Source organism: Volvox carteri (assembly GCF_000143455.1).
Source record: "Volvox carteri f. nagariensis unplaced genomic scaffold VOLCAscaffold_36, whole genome shotgun sequence".
Taxonomy (NCBI): domain Eukaryota; kingdom Viridiplantae; phylum Chlorophyta; class Chlorophyceae; order Chlamydomonadales; family Volvocaceae; genus Volvox; species Volvox carteri.
This window is the reverse complement of record NW_003307579.1, coordinates 1,357,098-1,375,038: the sequence shown is the minus strand read 5'-3', so window position 1 is coordinate 1,375,038 and position 17,941 is coordinate 1,357,098. Positions and strand designations below refer to the sequence as shown.

Here is a 17,941-nt window from a genome sequence, read left to right as displayed (position 1 = left end):
ACAAGTAAACATGCGCGCACACACACGCACACAAAGAACTCGCAATTCGAAACACGCACGCACGCGCAATCTGGGACGACTTCGATGTATGTTGAAGTAGCGAGCAGCGAGTAGTAGCAGTAGTTATTGTCAGACAATGACTCTCTTAAGTCCAAGCGGCCCCTGCTCTCGTTCCCTAATATGTTCCCTAAGGTATTGTATGTTGGTACGGCATGATAACTGACCGTCCCGCAATCCTTACAAAACACAAAACACGCCCCACCTTGTAAGGAAAGGAGAGGGAAAACCCCCGAGCAAGAAAAGCGCCCCGGGAGCGTGGGGAAGAAAACATCTCCTGCAAAATCGAAGTCCAGGAGAACAGAACTAATACAGCCGACTCGCCCCGAAATCGCTGCTGGCGCTACAGGACATTCTCTCTCCGCTGCCTCACATGCGCACACAAGCCCCCTTCATTCTCGCGCAGACAGACAGACAAACATACTTTTGCACATTCGTCGGAAAGAGCACAGCAGCAAACACAGCAGCACTGCCACCGCTCGGGGACGCAATACTCGTCATGCGTGCGTCTGTCCGTCTGTCCATCTCGCCGGCCGCCCAGGCATCAGGCACTTGCAAACACATGCCTCACATCCAATAAACCTTATCCAGCAGCATCTCCCATCGTACCTCTACCGCCACACTCCCCGTCGCACCCCTTACCCAACCATATCACCACGCACATCACCATCGCCGCCACCACGGCAAGTTAGTCTACATGCGTCAGCTACCAAGCCCTACGCAATCTGTATCCACACAACTACGACTATCAATTCAGTGAAGTGCAGTCGAAACCATAGAGGAGAGCCAACACTGTGTGTATTCGTTGGTGTGTTTTTAATAAAAGTAACGTCGCAAGCTGGTACGGGTAATGCACGCTCGTAAGCACATTCCACAAGGATAGGCAGACAGACAGACAGGCAGACAGACAAACGGACAGGTAGAGGACACGGCGAGAAGTCAAATGTCCCACTAGTTGGCATCCTTAGGAATACAGACACACATACAGACAGACACACATACAGACACACATACAGACAGACACACATACAGACATACAGACATACACACAGACACTATGCGTTTCGACCAAAGCACACCTTCAAGGACCCCAACAAACATGCGCATGTCGATTCCAGTATCGTTCACTTCCAACACACACACACAGACACACACAGACACACACAAGTCAAAAGGGCCTGCTGCAAAGCTGCTCATTCGTTTCAATCCGTACAGCATTCATCGCTCTCTCTATTCACATTACCACGGCACCTCTCGCATCAGCACCCCCCCCCCAGCCACTTCTCTTAGCCCCCCATCACATAAAACGAACTCTCGGCCTTTTCGTGCACTCGTCCACCATTTTCGTACACGCGTTTTGTCCGAAAAAAAGCGCACGTACAGAGACTGAGGATTTTTTGAAGGGTTTAAAAGGCCCTCGCATTAGCAACACCTGCAGCCCATCATAAGGTTGTGCGATGGCCACTTCGAGACATACGACCTGAGCCCCCAAAGACCTGCTGCAAAGCAAAGACCTGCTGCGAGGCCGGGAACGGCACTCAGGAGTACGACATATGATGCCCCGTACTAAGGGCAGAAAGTGAATGGCATTCCGGTGCCGCTGCTAACTTCCTCCTCCTTCTATGCTCCTCAGCACTCCTGCTGCCGACTTCGCGCTGTGACCTGAACAGGAAACCGTCAAAATATAACAAGAAATAGAGATAAACCCAACGGAACAACTGAAACCCCCAACGGTAAACCGCCATGCCCTAAGCTCTCGTCGAATTTCCAAACTTTGCGGCCCCAGCCCCACCCCCCTTTACCTGCCATTCACTATAATAAACAGCATGCAAAATTTTAATTCAAATCCATTCGTTACTTCGTTGCTCATTCATTCGCTCTCGGCACTTGGAAGAAAGGGAGGAGGAGTTTTTCCCGGGGTTCTCCTGTTGCCACGTCGCCAAGCTCCTCACACACACACACATACATACGAATAAACAAACAAACACACGTCCAAACTAGGAAATCAACAATGGCGCACAACCACCAGCATGACTCATCGCTCAAAACGAACCTCAGAAACAACATCATGTTTAGTAAACCCAAATCTAGGATTTTACCCCAACCTCACCAAAGCCTCTTTTTTTCTCCCCCGAAAATTAATAAACAGCTCTCAAACTGCGAAACCTGGAAAAGCAATATGCAAGAATGCTGTCCTGCATCTAATCCATGTCCGTATATATGTATGTATGCTTGTCTGTTTGCTCATGTCACCGCGCTGCGCCGACTCGTCGGCTGCCCGCCGCCCCGCCAGCGACAGCGGTAGTGGCGGCAGCGGTGCTCCCATTCACAACGACCCGCGGGTCGTTTCCTCCTCCCCCGACTCCCACTCCAACTCCGCCGTGCACCATCACATGCGCTCCGCCTGCACCCACCATCGCGGCAGTGCTCGAGTGGAGCCCCCCGGAGTCCTTAGGCAGTACCCAGTGCATGGCCAGCAGTACGATGAACGGTGTCGTGAGGAGTGAGAGCGCAGTGACCCCCAACAGCAACATGTACACCTGAGGGACAAGATGGTGGAGTAATTGGTTGGGTTAGTTGGTAGTTGGGAGATGCTGGTTGTGGCGGTCGGTTGGGGGAAGCGAGGGTGGTTGAATGGAGAGGTTGGAGACAAGGGGTGTGTGCGAGGGCGTTGTGTGTGAGAGGACGTTCGAGAACTACGGCGCACACACACGCACAGGGGAAATGTCACGCAGGCCGGGCGGGCGCGCGGGCGGCCGGGCAGGCAAGAGACGCGCCTTTATGGACGAGAGAAGAATTTCCCTACCTTCAGGCTCTCAACCCAGGCCACCCTACCCACCCAGGCCACTTACCCCCCACCCCCCTTTTAACCGGAGGGTCACGACAGCAAGACCCGCACACCGCCCCACACACACCGCCCCGGACATACAGCTGCTACTCCCCCGCCATCTGCCCATAGCCCATACCTGCAACGGCAGCAAGCCCGATTGTACGGCATGGCTCAGCAGTACGAACGCAAACTCCCCCACGTGTGCCATGGAGAGACCTGCGTGTTGGGTACATTGGGTTGGTTGGTCGGACGGTTAAAGGTGGCTGGCTGGTTAGTTGGTTGCATGGTTTGGATTTCACGGGGTACCCCCTAAGGACGCGCCGTACAACTTACTCCGTACACCCAACCTACCTCTCCCCGCATCCCACTGTCTCCGCAACCCACCCGCACCTTCCGCCGCCAATCCTCCTTCAGCCCCAGTCCTCCTATCAGCACATTCGGGGCCCAGTCCCAATGCCCCGTCTGTTTCCGAGCTTTTGAGAGTTGCTCTGAGCCACGGAGTCCGACTCCAGCACACTTCGGGCGCTTCGGACATCCCTCGGCAGGTCATTTGAAACTCCTCCGCCGCGCAGCAAGCAGTTCTCCACGCCTCCCCTCCATGCATCTGCCAGCCACCGTCAACCTTAACACCCCCACCTACCTACCCCCCCACCTACCCCCCCACCCCGTACTCACCCACAGCCAGCGACGTCATGAGCCCCACGGAGAAGCTCCGGACCACGGCCGCCACGAGGGCGCCCTTCACGAGCACCACCAGACCCACACCCACCGTCAACACGCCCAAGTGGTCCATCAGGAAACTGAGGAGGAGCAACAGGAGGCGGAGGAGGTGAGGTTGTAGCAACAGCAGCAGCAGCAGGTGGGACAGCAACAAGAGGGAGGAAGAAGTAGTAGGAAGAGGGGGAGCAGGAAGAGGTGGAGGAGGTGAGGTAATAGCAACAGCAGCAGCAGGAGGTGGGGGAGCAACAGCAGCAGCAGGAGCAGCAGGAGGAGGTGGAGGAAGGGGGGGAGAACGGAAGCCGAGGACCGGGGCATGGGCGGCGTATCGGCGGGTAGGATTGCCGCAGGAGACGGCGTGAGGTAAAGGGCAGCGGAGGAGGACGCAGAACGGGGGCAGATGAAAGAATGTGTTTGGAAGCTGGAAGTTGAGCGGTTTGGGGCACAGACGAGGGCAAGAGGCGAAAAAACTGCGATGGTGCGCCAACGAACGAACGATTAATGGGCTCAGGCGTGAGGCAGCAGCACAAAAAGACAGAGCCCAGGGCGTATCGCAAGCTCGTGATAGGAGAGGTAATGGAGTAGCACTCAAGAGGCTCGCCTCTTTATCAACAGCAGCCACACAGCGGCCACCACCCGTCTAAATTTTCAATTCCAGGTGCCGTCTCCCTCTCCCACCCCCTTCCTTCACCCACCCTCCTCCCCTTTCAATCCCAACAGCCAAGCATCAGAGCCGTTATCAGACCGTTATCAGACGGTTATCAGACCGTTATCAGACCGTTATCCCCTTGATCACCACTTTTTCTCCGGATAGACGTGGCAGGGGACGAAGGCGACAGGGGATTGAGGCAGCAGAGGCAGACCCTACTGTCATCCAACCCACTCCCCTCCCCTCCACTCCACCCCCCCATGGGTCCCCAGGAGCTCTGCTCCCCGTGCCGTACCGTGGAGACATGATGAGCCCAATACTGGCCATGAACAGCGCCACCAGTACGTTCCTGGCGCTCTCTATGCTGTAGTACGCTGCATGAGAGCCCAGCGTCTCGCGGCCTGCACGGATCCGCTCACGCTCGCGCTCGCGTTCCCGTTCCCTCTCGCGCTCGCGTTCCCGTTCCCATTCCCTGTTCACATCCGACAATAGCAGTGCGTTAGGTTCCAGGCCCCAATCTGCCTCGCTGTCACTACCCTTCGCCTTCAATGCAGACAAACGGTGGTCAGAGTCGTCGTCGTTGATGATAACGCCGACCGACCCGTGGGCGATGAGGCCGGCGGTGGCGGCTCCGCCGCCGCTGCCGCCTCCGGCGCCGCCAGCACCAGGCAACGGCACAATACTGGCGATAGGCGCCATGGCGTGCATCACGACGGCGGCAACGCCGCTGCCGGCACCGCCGGCGGCTGTGCCATCGGCGCCAGCGGCACCTGATGACCCGTGGGTCGGTCCCGGCCCTAGCGCCACATTGACCATGACGCCGGCCACGAAGGCCCCCAGTTCGCTGGATAAGCCCATCAAATGGCTGAAGCTCGAAATGCCAACACAAATGGCCACAAGAGAAAGTTGAATCAGCTCCCGGGAAGCCTGCGTTTGTATGTATGTACGTACGTATGTAAGTAATTACGTAGTGTATGTATTTGAATGTACATGGGTAATCCTTTGCAAGGACGAGAACAACCACTTGCGGAGTCACGCTGGTCCGGCCCTCTTAAAACCTAATCTTGATCCCGAGACCCAACCGCCAACTCCCAACCGCCTCGTACATGTCGTTGCATGAGTCTCAACAGCGGTGACAGCAGCGTCTTCGCCAGCAGCAACGCCGCCAGCACCGCAAAGGTAAGTCGCAGTACGGAAGCCAGCACCAGCAGTACGGCACGACCGGTAGCCTCCGCAACGTCCTTGCCCGCAACTGGCGCTTGGAGGAGGACGCGCAGGCGGCGGCGGGAGGGGGAGGAGGAGAAGAACAATAACAAGAACAATAAGGAGAACAGTGGATAGTGGGCCCTAGGCTGGATAGTTATTGCTTGCACCTAATCTTGTCGCTAATAGAGTATTGCTACGACAGTACTTGTAGTTTAAAAATATAACAAATAACTATCTTAAACTATATATATATATACTTAAACTTTAAATAAATATAATATATATGTTGGGTATGCAAAATGCAAAAAAGAAAGCAACAAAGAGAAAAAAGATGGACAGTATTGAGGCGGGGGACGACAGATAGAGATGGACGGCGAATGCGGAACGAGGGGACGGGAGGAACGATAATGTGGTTGTGTGTGTGCGTGTGTATGTGTGTACTTATTACACCTCGGTTGCGTTACCCAGCCAGAGAGGTGTAACTAGCCAGCCCCTACACGAGCTAGCAGAGGCCCAAGAGCCTAGCTAGGATCCACAAGTTAGGTTGAGGGGCCTAGTAGTACAATACAACGCAACAAGTTCTAGTGCCCAAGCAATAAACTCTAAAGAGAAACAATGTCACGAATCAACTACGACTGCCTGTGTAGAGATGAGCAATAACAATATATTCCATGTCAAGTGATTGGGGGTCTCGTCTTTTCGTCTGTCTGTTTGTCTGTCTGCCTGCTGCGTATAGGTCGACAAGCGCGTTCCCAGACATCATCCACGGCGAAAAAGACATACGCGTACAGGCGATACAAACCCTGGGTCGGCCTTCCTTCGCCCGGCAGACAGATAGACAGACAGACAGGCGAACCAGCCAGCCACCTCAATTCAGGCAATTTTTTCCCCCAACCCCAACCCCCATGCCCCCCTCCCTCAGCTCTTACTTAGGTCGGCGCCGCTGCCCAGACCGCTCGCAAAGAGGGGCATCAAGGCAAACATCACTCCAACCATGCAGTCCTGAAAGAGAGGACACATGAGGTTCAGGCGGGGACGCGAGGGATATGGGTTTCGGGCGGACGGGCGGGGGTTTCGGGCGGGGGGGGGCCAAATCAAAAAACGATCCCAAAGGCGAAAACACAAATCCCGCATGAATCGCGGCCAGAGGAATTCAGTGAAAAATGATACACGACAGAAGTACACATCTTCCCATAACATCTCTTCAGAGGTTTGCCATGTAACGCCATCAGCTTTGCCATGTAACGCCATCAGCTTTGCCATGTAACGCCATGTAACGCCATGTAACGCCATCAGCTTTGCCATGTAACGCCATGTAACGCCATCAGCTTTGCCAGGGTCGCGTCGGGGATATCATGGGGGGGCGAGGGGGGGAGAGACGAACAAGACGAACCACGAACGAGTGAAGCTGCTGCCAAGGAGCACAACTGACCAGTAGGCGGGGGGGGCCCCCGGGAACTGGAAGTAACAAGTTACATGCGGGGAGAACAACATCCGGTCACGGGTCGTACCTGCAGCAGCAGGGTCCCCGTCGTAATCTGTCCGTACGCGCTGCTGGTGCTCCGCATCACCTCCAGGCACTTGATCACCACAGCGGTGCTGCTCATGGACAACAGAGCACCCACGAAAATACCCTACGTGTGCATTTCGCGTGCGAACACACCAGGACGGAATTAGAACAGTACGGGTTGGGCGGTTGGGAAAACACGAACCGCGAACGAGTGATGCAAGCTGATGCCAAGGATAGACTTACACGCCAGGAATAAGGGCGGGGCCGGAGGGGGCCATGGGTTTGGGGGCGGCGGCAGGGCGAGGTGGGTGTTGGGTTGGGGTGGGTGAGGAGCTTCGCGTGTGATGTTTTTTAAGCAATAACTTTGGATTAAAATACATGGCAGGGAGGATGAAAAAGGAAGTATATTCAAAAAGGAAAAGCGAGAATCTGAGGGGACGCGGATTAGATCAGGGGATCCAGAGGATTCCAGGTTCCCACCCGACCTCCAACCGACTCCCTTACACTAACCGACTCTGTTACCCTAGCCGACTCTCAACCCCTTTCCAGTACGCCAGTCTGCACACAAACACACGCACCAAAACACACACGCGCACCCCTCGTAACTCTTTCCGCTTCTCCCCACCTGCGCCAGTGGTGCCCCCGCAGCCGCCGCCACCAGGCCGCACACCATGGACAGCAGTACAATCTGCAGAGTACCACCTGGAGGTGGGGGTGAGGGGGAGGGGACGAGGGATGGTGATGTGATGTGTGATGTGTGCGGTGGGCGGGGTAACAGGTAAGGAGTTAGTTATATTACCAATGCACGGTGATGTGTGCGGTGAAAGAGGGGTTTGGAGAGGCCGACACAAAGCGACCCCGGGTATGTGTGTGTGGGGGGGGGGGACTGGGGGAGGAAAGCGAGGGCGAGGCGGCGGACGGCAGCCAGTGCGGTCGGTGCCCCACGGAACGGCAGCCCAGCTAAGGTCCAGGCAGCCTCGGCGGCTGTGCCCCGTGCGCTTCACGGCGCTTAAATACACCAGCTCAGGATTGAAAATGGGCAGCGAAACACAGGGTCCCCAAGTCCCCTTCCCCCTCTTGCCCTTCCCTCTCCCCCCCCAGCGGAACCCGCCAGGCGCCGCTGAACTCACCTAGCACAGCCACCCCCCACACCGCCCTCAGCTTGGTGAAGGACAGCTCCAGTCCCAGGCCGAACAGCAGCAGCTGCACCCCCAACTGGGCCAGAGACTCCACCTGGACCAGCTCCTGAAGTACACCGGAGTGTGTGTTTGTGCGTGTGTGTGTGTGGGGGGGGGGTCGATGGGGGGCCGAAGGGGGGGTTATAGGAAGATGAACACCACAGACGAGTGAAGCTGATACCCGGGATGGATAGACGGATACTCCCCTCTCCCCTCTCAATGGGGGGGGGGGACAGAAGGGGGGCAAGTGGGGGATATATATGATGGAAACTAAATACAGGTGAACGGAAGTGAGGAGTGAGCTCGAGCAGACGTGTGTATTATTTAAATATATGTGTTGGGTTTATACAAGTTACAATATCTTTCTGCACACACACACACACACACACAGACACACGTGCAGGGGGCCCCCAAGGACGGTGTCATGTGTGGCCATATGCTGTGTGTGATTCTGTGTGCATCTTGAAAAGAGCTGTAAGCCGCGAACTGAGCTGGGAACGTGCTAGAGATGACAACGTCCTGACCTGACTTGACTTACTGAAGGACATGGCCTAGCATGGTAATGCAGTACAAGCGTGTGTGTGTGCGGGGGGGAGGAGAGAGGGGGAGTATGTTTCGCAGGTGTAGGAAAACACCCCACAACAACCGCAGCGCTTCCACCTTAACCTAGGCCCGTCGGGCCCCCTCCACCCAACCCCAGCCACTCACACACTCCACCCCACCCCCCCGTCCGTACATTGATCAGGTTGAGGCCCCCGGGCCCCACAACTGCGCCGCCAATCAGGTAGCCGTTGATGACGGGTTGCCGTACAGCCTCAAACAGCGTACCAAAGAGCTGCGATTGCAAGCAAGCACATGCGACCAAACAAGCAGCACGATTGCGCGTCGCAAGCATGGAGGATGTTCGGTCCGGGGGTGAGCTGACTGTGGTGATTGTGGTGGTGATTGTGGTGGTGATGGCGGTGTGACGTCATTTGGGTACCATTGCTGCAGGAAGCGTGCGGTGTAGGTCAGCGTGCAAAAGGGAAAAGGATCCACAAGATACCTCCAACCTCCTCTTTGGGGCAGGGTCTCCAACAACACTCGCTCAGATGGGAGGTGCAGCAGGTATTTTGTACAAGCAGCCCAAAGAGACACCCCAAACACCCCGAGCTGCATGTAGGTACATCTAGATGGCCCCTACCAGCTGCAACCCCTCTAGCTCCTGGCCCCTCCCCCCCACCACCATCGGCAGTTCACTTCCCACCTTCTCCCACGTGGGGCCCAGCCCCCACCTTCCACCTTCCTAGTCCCCCCCACCCCTTGCAACAGCAGCAGCATCAATAGCAGCAGCAGCTGATGACATCACGACACCATGCAAGACGGGTGTTGTCCATCCACGACTTCTGCCCCCCTCCCCGCTCACCCATCCCTCTCTCACTCACTCAATCGGTCCAGTGCTGCAGGGTCAAGTCTGGATCAGCAAACTCCCCTTCCTCTCCTAAGCCCCCCTCCTCAATCCCCTCCCCTCCCTGTCCCGTCTTTGGTATCTGCTCCATTCGCCAGTGGTTCGTCTTACCCTCCCTATCCCCTCCCCCACCACCACTCCCTCCTCTCCTCTCCTCCCCTCCCCACCCTTACCCCTCCCCTCCCATACAATCAGCCCCCTGCTCCCCCTCCCTCCTGCAGGTGACCTCACCGCCGCCGACACCAGCAGCACCGAGATGTCGCGAATGAGCTGCTGGTCCAGAGTCAGTGAGGCGACACTCTCACTGGGGACGTACAAGGTAAGAAAGGGGTATAGGTGAGTGTGTGGAGAGGTGTGTAGAAGCGGAGGATGAAAGAGATGTTTAGCAAGGAGCTGGTTGCAAACTGGCTGACCCCGCTAATGGCCCTGTAGTGCCCCCTGGCAAAGGAAGGCAGTCCGCTTGCCTCCAAGTCTTCCAACTGCTTCTTAAGCCCCCTAAGCCCCTCCCCTTCAACTTCAAAACACTCGTTATGCACATAGAGACGCGCACATGCACCGGATTGAAGATAAAGTTAAATGTGATCCATTCACTCGCCATTGCCCCCATCGCGCGGCTCCAAAGACCATTACAACACATGCACACAACGGCATGCGTCCAGACAGACAGACAGACAGATTGATGATCGAGGCAATACGGGCCCTTTCACTGGCCACCAAGGCTCTCACCAAACCCAAAGACCACTGTGTCCCAGGTTACCCCCCGCTCCGCTCCCTTTTGTCCTTACTTCGGCTTAGACAACACAAACTCATTGTCCTGGGAGTCGATGATTCTGTCCACGTCCGGCCCCACCTCCACCAACGGCGCCATGTCCGAGGATTGGTCTACCCCGGACGACGTGTCGGCGCCGCCGAGCGTGGCGCCGTCGGCAGCGGTGCTGTCGCCGCCGCCGCCACCATCGGCGGAGCCGCCGCCGCCGCCGTCGACTGCGCTGTCTGTGGAGTTGGAGCCAGAGCCGGCGGCGGCGGTGGCCTGCTGCACCGCCGTCGCCTTCCCGGCTATCCGTACGACGGTCTCGAGCTTAGCCTGAATGCCACGACGGGATGCGGATGGGCGCGGGATGGGTTGGATGTAGGGGTGATTCTGCACAATGTTTGTAATGGAGGTTAGCTAAGGATGCAGAAGCTATGATCAATTTAGTGCTACCGCGGTTCCCGGGACGGGCGGAAATGACGAAGAGGTTCGCATCCGTGGCTCCCTCCATGTTATGGGGCCTTGGGTTTGCTTGACAAAGGATGACGGTAAAAGTCAAGCCAGCCAGGAAAGTTCAAGGCAGTGCCGGTGCCGGTTACGAAGGTTTTGTTGGGGTGGGGGATGGGGGAGGAAGTGATAAATGCGTATGGTGGAAGTTAGGTTTTGGAACAAACGTATGGCTGGCAGCGGAATCATCCCAAAACGCTTGTCAGGGGTTGCAGTGATGGGTGCTAAGGCTGTCGGGGGAGGACGACATGGCCTCGTAGGCGGGGTATCTAATAAGGTCGAGAGACATGAACAGATAAATCGATGCAACTATGCATGCATTACCAGAGCGAAATGCGGCTTGGTGCTCTTTTCTTCGCTCGCCGTACCGATACCCCTTAACGATCGACTGAAGCGCGTACCTCTTCCTGCTGCACCGTTGCATTGAAATTTGATCCGCTTTTGGGATCCTCGCTTGTTTCCTTCGTAAACTCCTTTTGTAGTGCTGCGTCCAGTATTTGTGCGATTGTCTCCGGCTTGCTCTCCTTGCTGGTCTCCGTCACATTTTCGCGTTTTGTTTGTAAATCACTGAGTTTTACAATGGGCCCAGCAACATCATCAATGCTTGCAGCAAGGATGTACTGTTGTGCGCAAGATGCCCATAAGGAAAAAACTAGGAAAGCGGCATGCGGAAGCCTCATCACGACGCCTACATGCACTAGTATTTTTAAGAGGATGAGAGAAATCTCTTAGGAAAGGAGTTTTAAGGAATTCAGTTGTGCCAACAAGGTGAATTTGGGCAGTTGTCGATCATTAGCACAAATAGAGACATGCCTAGGAGAAAGCCGTGTACGTAGCTCGTCGCATCATAATCGCAATTGTGTGTGCTTGGATGCGGAAGTTTCAGTTGGCTTCGAGGGCCTAATGAGTACGGTTATGAGGCGCCAAAACAACCCATTTCACCCAGCATGCTGTGCAGCACTAATTACACGTCCTTGGTTCATTGATTTCAATTGTTCGTAGCACTGGTGGCGCTTATGCTCGATTGAACCAAACCGTGTCGCAGTGTTCTTCCGCCACAAAAAACATTCCCGTTCAGATTACTGAAACGCCCACAGTGATTATTTGATTGATTTAGAGCACCTAGGAGGGGTAGCCGGTCCGGTATCGCGCCGCCTGTTGTCGCTTTCATTCAAAAATGACATCTATGTACGTTATCAAGCGCGACGGCCGGCAGGAGCCGGTCATGTTTGACAAGATTACGGCTCGCATAGTGAAGCTTGCTTATGGCCTGAATCCGGACTTCTGTGATGCGGTAAACAATTTACGACTAGCTGTCAATGCGTTTGCCGCCGCTGGGTGCTTCCCCGCCAGGCCACTGATCGCGCTTCTCGCACAGGTCCTTGTTGCCCAGAAGGTTGCTGGAGGTGTTTACAAAGGTGTCACAACATCGGAGCTTGATGAGCTTGCTGCTGAGACAGCTGCCGCGCTCACTTCTACGCACCCGGATTATGCAATTGTGAGCGCAGAGTAGACATTAGCGCGCAGCATATCAAAGAATTTGCCATATTGTATGATAGATGCGCTCATTTTGCTTGGTGTTGCTGTTGCTTGCAGCTGGCTGCGCGCATCGCTGTGTCCAACTTGCACAAGAAGACAAAGAAGTCCTTCAGCGAAACGTGAGTGGAGCTGATATAATAGGGGGCAGATCTTGTCTTTAAGCAGCACTATCGGCAAGCACTTAGGCTGGAACATGCGTTACTAGGGTTGTGTTGAGGGTTCCAGCAATCCGTGCACGCCTGTCCATGTAACAACCGAGCGCAACTTATCGCGCATGCTGGCTGGCTGCAGTATGGAGGCACTTTACAACTACAAAAATCCACGGACCGGCCAGGAGGCTTCCTTGATCGACAAAGAGGTCTTCCAAATCATAATTCAGGTGCGAGGTTGAATAAACGATTTCCCACACATGTTACACATGTTTCCGCAAGCTGAAATGTTATTTCAAATACACTGCAAAAAATGCACCCCACATTCATTGGTGTTAATCATTGGCAGGCATGCGTCTCACCCCCTCGATACCCGCCATAATTCGTAATCCGTCCCCCGCACCAAACCCAGAATGCTGCGCGCTTAAACAGCGAGATTCGCTACGATCGCGACTTTGACTTCGACTACTTTGGCTTCAAGACTTTGGAGAGGTCTTACTTGCTCCGGATGAACGGCGAGGTGGTGGAGCGGCCTCAGCAGATGCTGATGCGCGTGGCTGTTGGAATTCACAAGGTAAGCTCGAGTTGGGTCATGCGTATGTGGACATTGCCCATGCTTTTGAAACCGCTGGCAAAACGATTACACCTTGCGTCCTACGGCTGTCTGCAACGGGTATGCACAGCATGCATTTCATCCTCAGCCTCAACTATTTGACCACTGTTTATCACTGCTTACAGGACGACATCGAATCGGCGATCCAGACGTATCACGCGATGTCTGAACGCTGGTTCACCCACGCATCACCCACGCTTTTCAACAGCGGCACCCCACGCCCGCAGCTCAGCTCGTGTTTCCTGCTGTGCATGCGCGACGATTCCATTGACGGGATTTATGACACGCTCAAGGTGGGTCTTGGTCTTTGGCACTGTCTTTGGGCGTTGCGGAAGTTACCTCGGACCGGCCGTTCTACTGGTGCAGGCAGACTTTGTTGATGTGTTTGTTTGCATGTGAGATTTTGCAGGGCAGACGAATATTGAAGCATATGCATGCTTGACCGAAGGTGCTAAGCTAGGTGGACATGGAGCTACTTCTTGTTTAGGCGTGTTATAACAAATGCAGCAATGTGTTTTGTTCCTGTTGTTGCTGCTGCAGGAGTGCGCTGTAATTTCCAAGAGCGCGGGCGGAATTGGACTGTCCATTCACTGCATCCGCGCCACGGGGTCGTACATTCGTGGTACGAATGGCACCTCGAACGGCATCGTCCCCATGCTGCGTGTCTTTAACGACACAGCGAGGTGCGTCGTTTCCAGTTGGGCGAATATCCTGGATTGGGCTGCTGCGACAAACGTTGCTTTCCGGCGTATTTCGCATTCTATTGTGCCCTGATGATTCAGATTGAATTGAAAACCTCTTGAATTGAATTGAATCCCTAGCAGTGTATTTAACTCAGTGTGCAGCGCCACCGCGTCTGTTATACCTTATCTTGTTGTGGGTACCTTGTGCGTCCCCCCTACTCGGACGGACTGAAATTGCAAAGCGAACGGGACCTGGCGAGCCGTTGGTAGATGAGCCCCATTTCATGTTGTATCTACCAGGGTCTAGGCTAGGTTTTGTAGCCTTTGTTGTCCCTCCAACCCCTGGACTCCCAAGCTCCCTGGACTCGACCTCAAATCCCGGCGTTCATCCCACGCAGGTATGTGGACCAGGGCGGCGGCAAGCGCAAGGGCGCCTTCGCCATCTACATCGAGCCCTGGCATGCGGACGTCTTCGAGTTTTTGGATCTGCGCAAGAATCACGGCAAGGAGGAGGCGCGCGCGCGTGATCTGTTCTACGGCCTTTGGATTCCGGACCTGTTCATGGAGGTGAGATGTAAGGATATCAGAGAGGGTTATCAAAATCAGGCTTGGCATCAGGATTATTGAGTGGAGGCTTTGTTGGATGGAAGTTTTGTTCTGCGACCGTTCTTTTATTTAAGCATCTCCATTGCGTCTAGCGTGTGCTTTGATATCGTGTCCCGACATCCGTATCTTGCTGTTGTCTTTTCAGCGTGTGGAGGCGGACAAGGAGTGGAGCCTTTTCTGTCCCAACGAGGCGCAAGACCTGGCTGAGTGCTGGGGAGCAGACTTTGAGCGCCTGTACACGCAGTATGAACGCGAGGGCCGGGCACGCAAGGTGGTGCGCGCGCAGCAACTGTGGTTTGCCATCCTGGAGGCTCAGGTGGAGACGGGCAATCCGTACATGTTGTACAAGGACTCGTGCAACAAGAAATCCAACCAGCAGAACCTGGGCACTATCAAGTGTTCCAATCTGTGCACCGAGATTATTGAGTACACCAGGTCTGTATATCATCCGACGGCGTGACGGCGTCCTTGTGAGCATCAAATAAGTTACGGATGAGCACTACGTTGTTAAACTTTGACGAATGAAATGTATAGATGGTACGGATGCCGCTCGTCGTGCGGACTCCAATCCATGGAGCTTTAATGTTGGTGGGCTTACCTGTTTGACCTCTCGTACGATTACTATCGTTTAAATTACTAGATTGCGGTATTTTTGTCACCGGGAGCCGCTCGAGCTACTCCTTGGATGTTTGCTAACCACCATACTCCCGTCTTTGTCTACCGTCCCGCCAACACACAGCCCCGACGAGATCGCGGTCTGTAACCTTGCATCCATCGCGCTTCCCCGCTTCGTGCGTGAGCGGGGCAGTCAGCCTGGGTGGGAGTCTAAGAAGTTGGTTGGCAGCCTGGATGCGCCCAACCGCTTTTTCGATTTCGAGAAGCTGGCGGAAATGACCCAGGTAAACTTAGGGTCCGGTTGCGATGTTTTGCTGTTCGATCTCGTATTTTCCTGTTACCGCTGCGTGCGCTTGTGTGGTATGTTTGGATGTGTATGATGGTGACTAGATCGTGCTGTTATGCACCCTTTCGCCAGAATGCATACATGGACTGTCTATTTTTATCTGGACCCATGCTCTCAATGATGCGCGACATGTGCTGGAACGACGATGTGAACGGCCCACTGCTACGTAGATGGCCACCCGCAACCTGAACAAGATCATCGACGTCAATTACTATCCGCACCCCAAGGCCCAAAAGTCCAACATGCGTCACCGCCCTATTGGGCTCGGCGTCCAGGTAGGCTCGTCTCTGCAGGCTGCACAGCCATCTGAACCATCTGTTGTCCTGCTGCCCATATGCGTGATCTGAGGGATTACGGTCAGCTCGTGGTGCTCTTGTATATTCCTGTATATTCCAATTCAACATTCCTGCAAAAATGTTGTGCTATTGTCGTTCTGCAGCTGCTGATGATCTCCTCTGGTTTTGCATACAGGGTTTGGCGGACACTTTTATTATACTTGGTATGCCCTTCGACTCGCCCGAGGCTGCGGAGCTCAACCGCCAGATCTTCGAGGTCATTTACTATGCTGCCCTGTCGGCCTCGTGCGAGCTAGCTGAGCGCGACGGCACGTACGAAACGTACGAGGGTTCGCCTGTGAGCCAGGGCATCCTGCAGCCCGACATGTGGGGTGTAAAGCCTACTGGCGTCGGCAGCAGGTGAGCTGGGTTTCATAATCCTAGTCAGGGTGCAGAACCCTTAGGTATGTTTGAAACGCGGTGATGATGCAGCAGCTTGTTGCACTGTTGCGTGTCATCACACATGTACACGTTCTGTCATGGTAAAGCTCTATGTTCGTCCAGTATTGTTTGACCTTTCTTCAAAGATAATTTTTTACTTAGGTTCAACGGCTTTTGTTCGTGTTTTCCCTTTTGTTAGGTGCGACTGGCCAGCTCTGCGTGACCGCATCGCCCGTCACGGCGTCCGGAACAGCCTCTTGGTTGCCCCCATGCCCACAGCCTCGACGTCCCAGATCCTGGGCAACAACGAGTGCTTTGAGCCCTACACCTCGAACATTTACGTTCGGCGCGTGTTATCGGGCGAGTTTACTGTTGTGAACCAGCACTTGCTTCACGACCTGAACAGAATGGGTCTCTGGAGTCCGGAGCTGAAGAACGAGCTGGTAATGAGTGGCGTATGCGTGGCCCAAAACGTGCATTGCTGTTTAGTCTTGTCCAACTCCTATGAATTAGTTTACGGAATATTTATACAGGGATACGGCATGCAGTACGGAGCGCTACTACTGGTTCCATTTTTTAACCGTGAACTTTGTAAATACCATGAAGTGCTAGCCTTTGGTGACAGGGTCCGGATATGGGGAGTTCGGCAAACTGACGGTTTCGGGGGACCTGCGCCTGTGTGTTCCCTCGGCTTCCAAAGGTGGCGGCTAACGGCAGCGTGGCTGATTTGGACATCCCAGTCGAGCTCAAGGCGTTGTACAAGACGGTTTGGGAGATTAAGCAGCGCACGCTAGTGGACATGGCCGCTGACCGCGGGGCCTACATTGACCAGTCGCAGTCGTTCAACGTCTTCATGCCGGATCCTAATTTCGGCAAGCTCACGTCGCTGCACTTCTACGCATGGCGCAAGGGTCTCAAAACTGGAATGTACTACCTGCGGACCAAGTGAGCGTGACCTCGTAACTCTTTCTAGTACTAGTTGTGCCATTCTTTACTCTTTTTCACCTATTTCGACATGCCAGTGCCGGACAGTGCACCTGCCAGGACTTTCTTTTTTGAACCTGAATGCGCATTTTGTCTTAGATTTCTGCAGCGGTGATTATCCCTGTCTTTCATGCACTTGGTCCATCCTTCAGGGCTGCTGCCGATGCCATCAAGTTCACTGTCGACCAGCAGGCCTTGTCTCGCAAGAAGGCCTCTAATCCGCCGCCCACGCTCTCGCTGCCCACCGGCAAGTTCTCAGTGGGCGCCGTGACCCCCACGCCCAACATCACCACTGCCGCAACCACGCTGCCGTCAACCACGACGACTCCGGCCTTGGCGGGAGGCGGCGCCGCGGCTGTCGCGGCGGCTGCGGAGCGTCGCGCAGCTCAGTTGGCTCAGCTGGAACGGGAGCAGCAGCTCGCTGCCATGGTTTGCAGCTTGGAAAACAAGGAAGCGTGCCTGATGTGCGGGTCATAAGCTGTATTCATTTGTTGCAACTGGCCACCAGAGAGCCCAATGCTTACTTGGACTGTGCATGTCCCTCTACATTGCGCTCGTTGTGCCGTTTTTCATGTGGGGCGCAAGTTTGGGGACCTGATTTTATTGGTGTGAATTTCGAGGGTGCAATGGCGAACCCAATGGTTCAGGAGCAAAACGAGTACATGTGGTCAGTGGTAAGAGAGAGGAGCCCGGTTATGGTTTCCCTTTATCGCGAGCTTTCACAAAGGCCGCTCCAGTTCCATTGGGCCAACCTTGTGCTAAGGTTCTGGAACTCAATTGTTAAGAGGCCGGGGACACTGTGCCACCGGGCCTTCGTTGCCGACCATGACCTGGCACT

The 17,941-nt window shown here is 54.8% G+C and overlaps 2 protein-coding genes across 2 annotated transcripts; one reads left to right on the top strand and one right to left on the bottom strand.

Annotated features, from left to right (window-relative positions):
• Positions 1-1,499: 1,499 nt before the first annotated feature.
• On the bottom strand, positions 1,500-11,472 carry VOLCADRAFT_94337 (uncharacterized protein; the record flags this gene model as incomplete). The annotated part of the gene is made up of 15 exons (XM_002953437.1): positions 1,500-1,574; positions 2,472-2,597; positions 3,024-3,103; positions 3,563-3,687; positions 4,549-5,180; positions 5,360-5,511; positions 6,389-6,461; positions 6,971-7,093; positions 7,595-7,671; positions 8,100-8,214; positions 8,686-8,698; positions 8,870-8,982; positions 9,826-9,898; positions 10,380-10,678; positions 11,254-11,472. Coding segments are annotated over 15 exons (2,295 nt in total), but the record flags the coding sequence as incomplete, so codon positions are not given.
• Positions 11,473-11,863: 391 nt separating this feature from the next.
• Positions 11,864-17,580, top strand: VOLCADRAFT_82353 (uncharacterized protein; the record flags this gene model as incomplete). The annotated part of the gene is made up of 16 exons (XM_002953527.1): positions 11,864-12,146; positions 12,231-12,350; positions 12,449-12,510; positions 12,683-12,770; positions 12,953-13,114; positions 13,279-13,446; positions 13,694-13,836; positions 14,235-14,403; positions 14,588-14,877; positions 15,182-15,341; positions 15,574-15,678; positions 15,875-16,098; positions 16,319-16,562; positions 16,820-17,064; positions 17,256-17,370; positions 17,518-17,580. The coding sequence occupies exons 1-16, from the start codon at positions 12,030-12,032 to the stop codon at positions 17,578-17,580; spliced, it is 2,475 nt and encodes an 824-aa protein (XP_002953573.1). The 5' UTR covers positions 11,864-12,029.
• Positions 17,581-17,941: the final 361 nt, after the last annotated feature.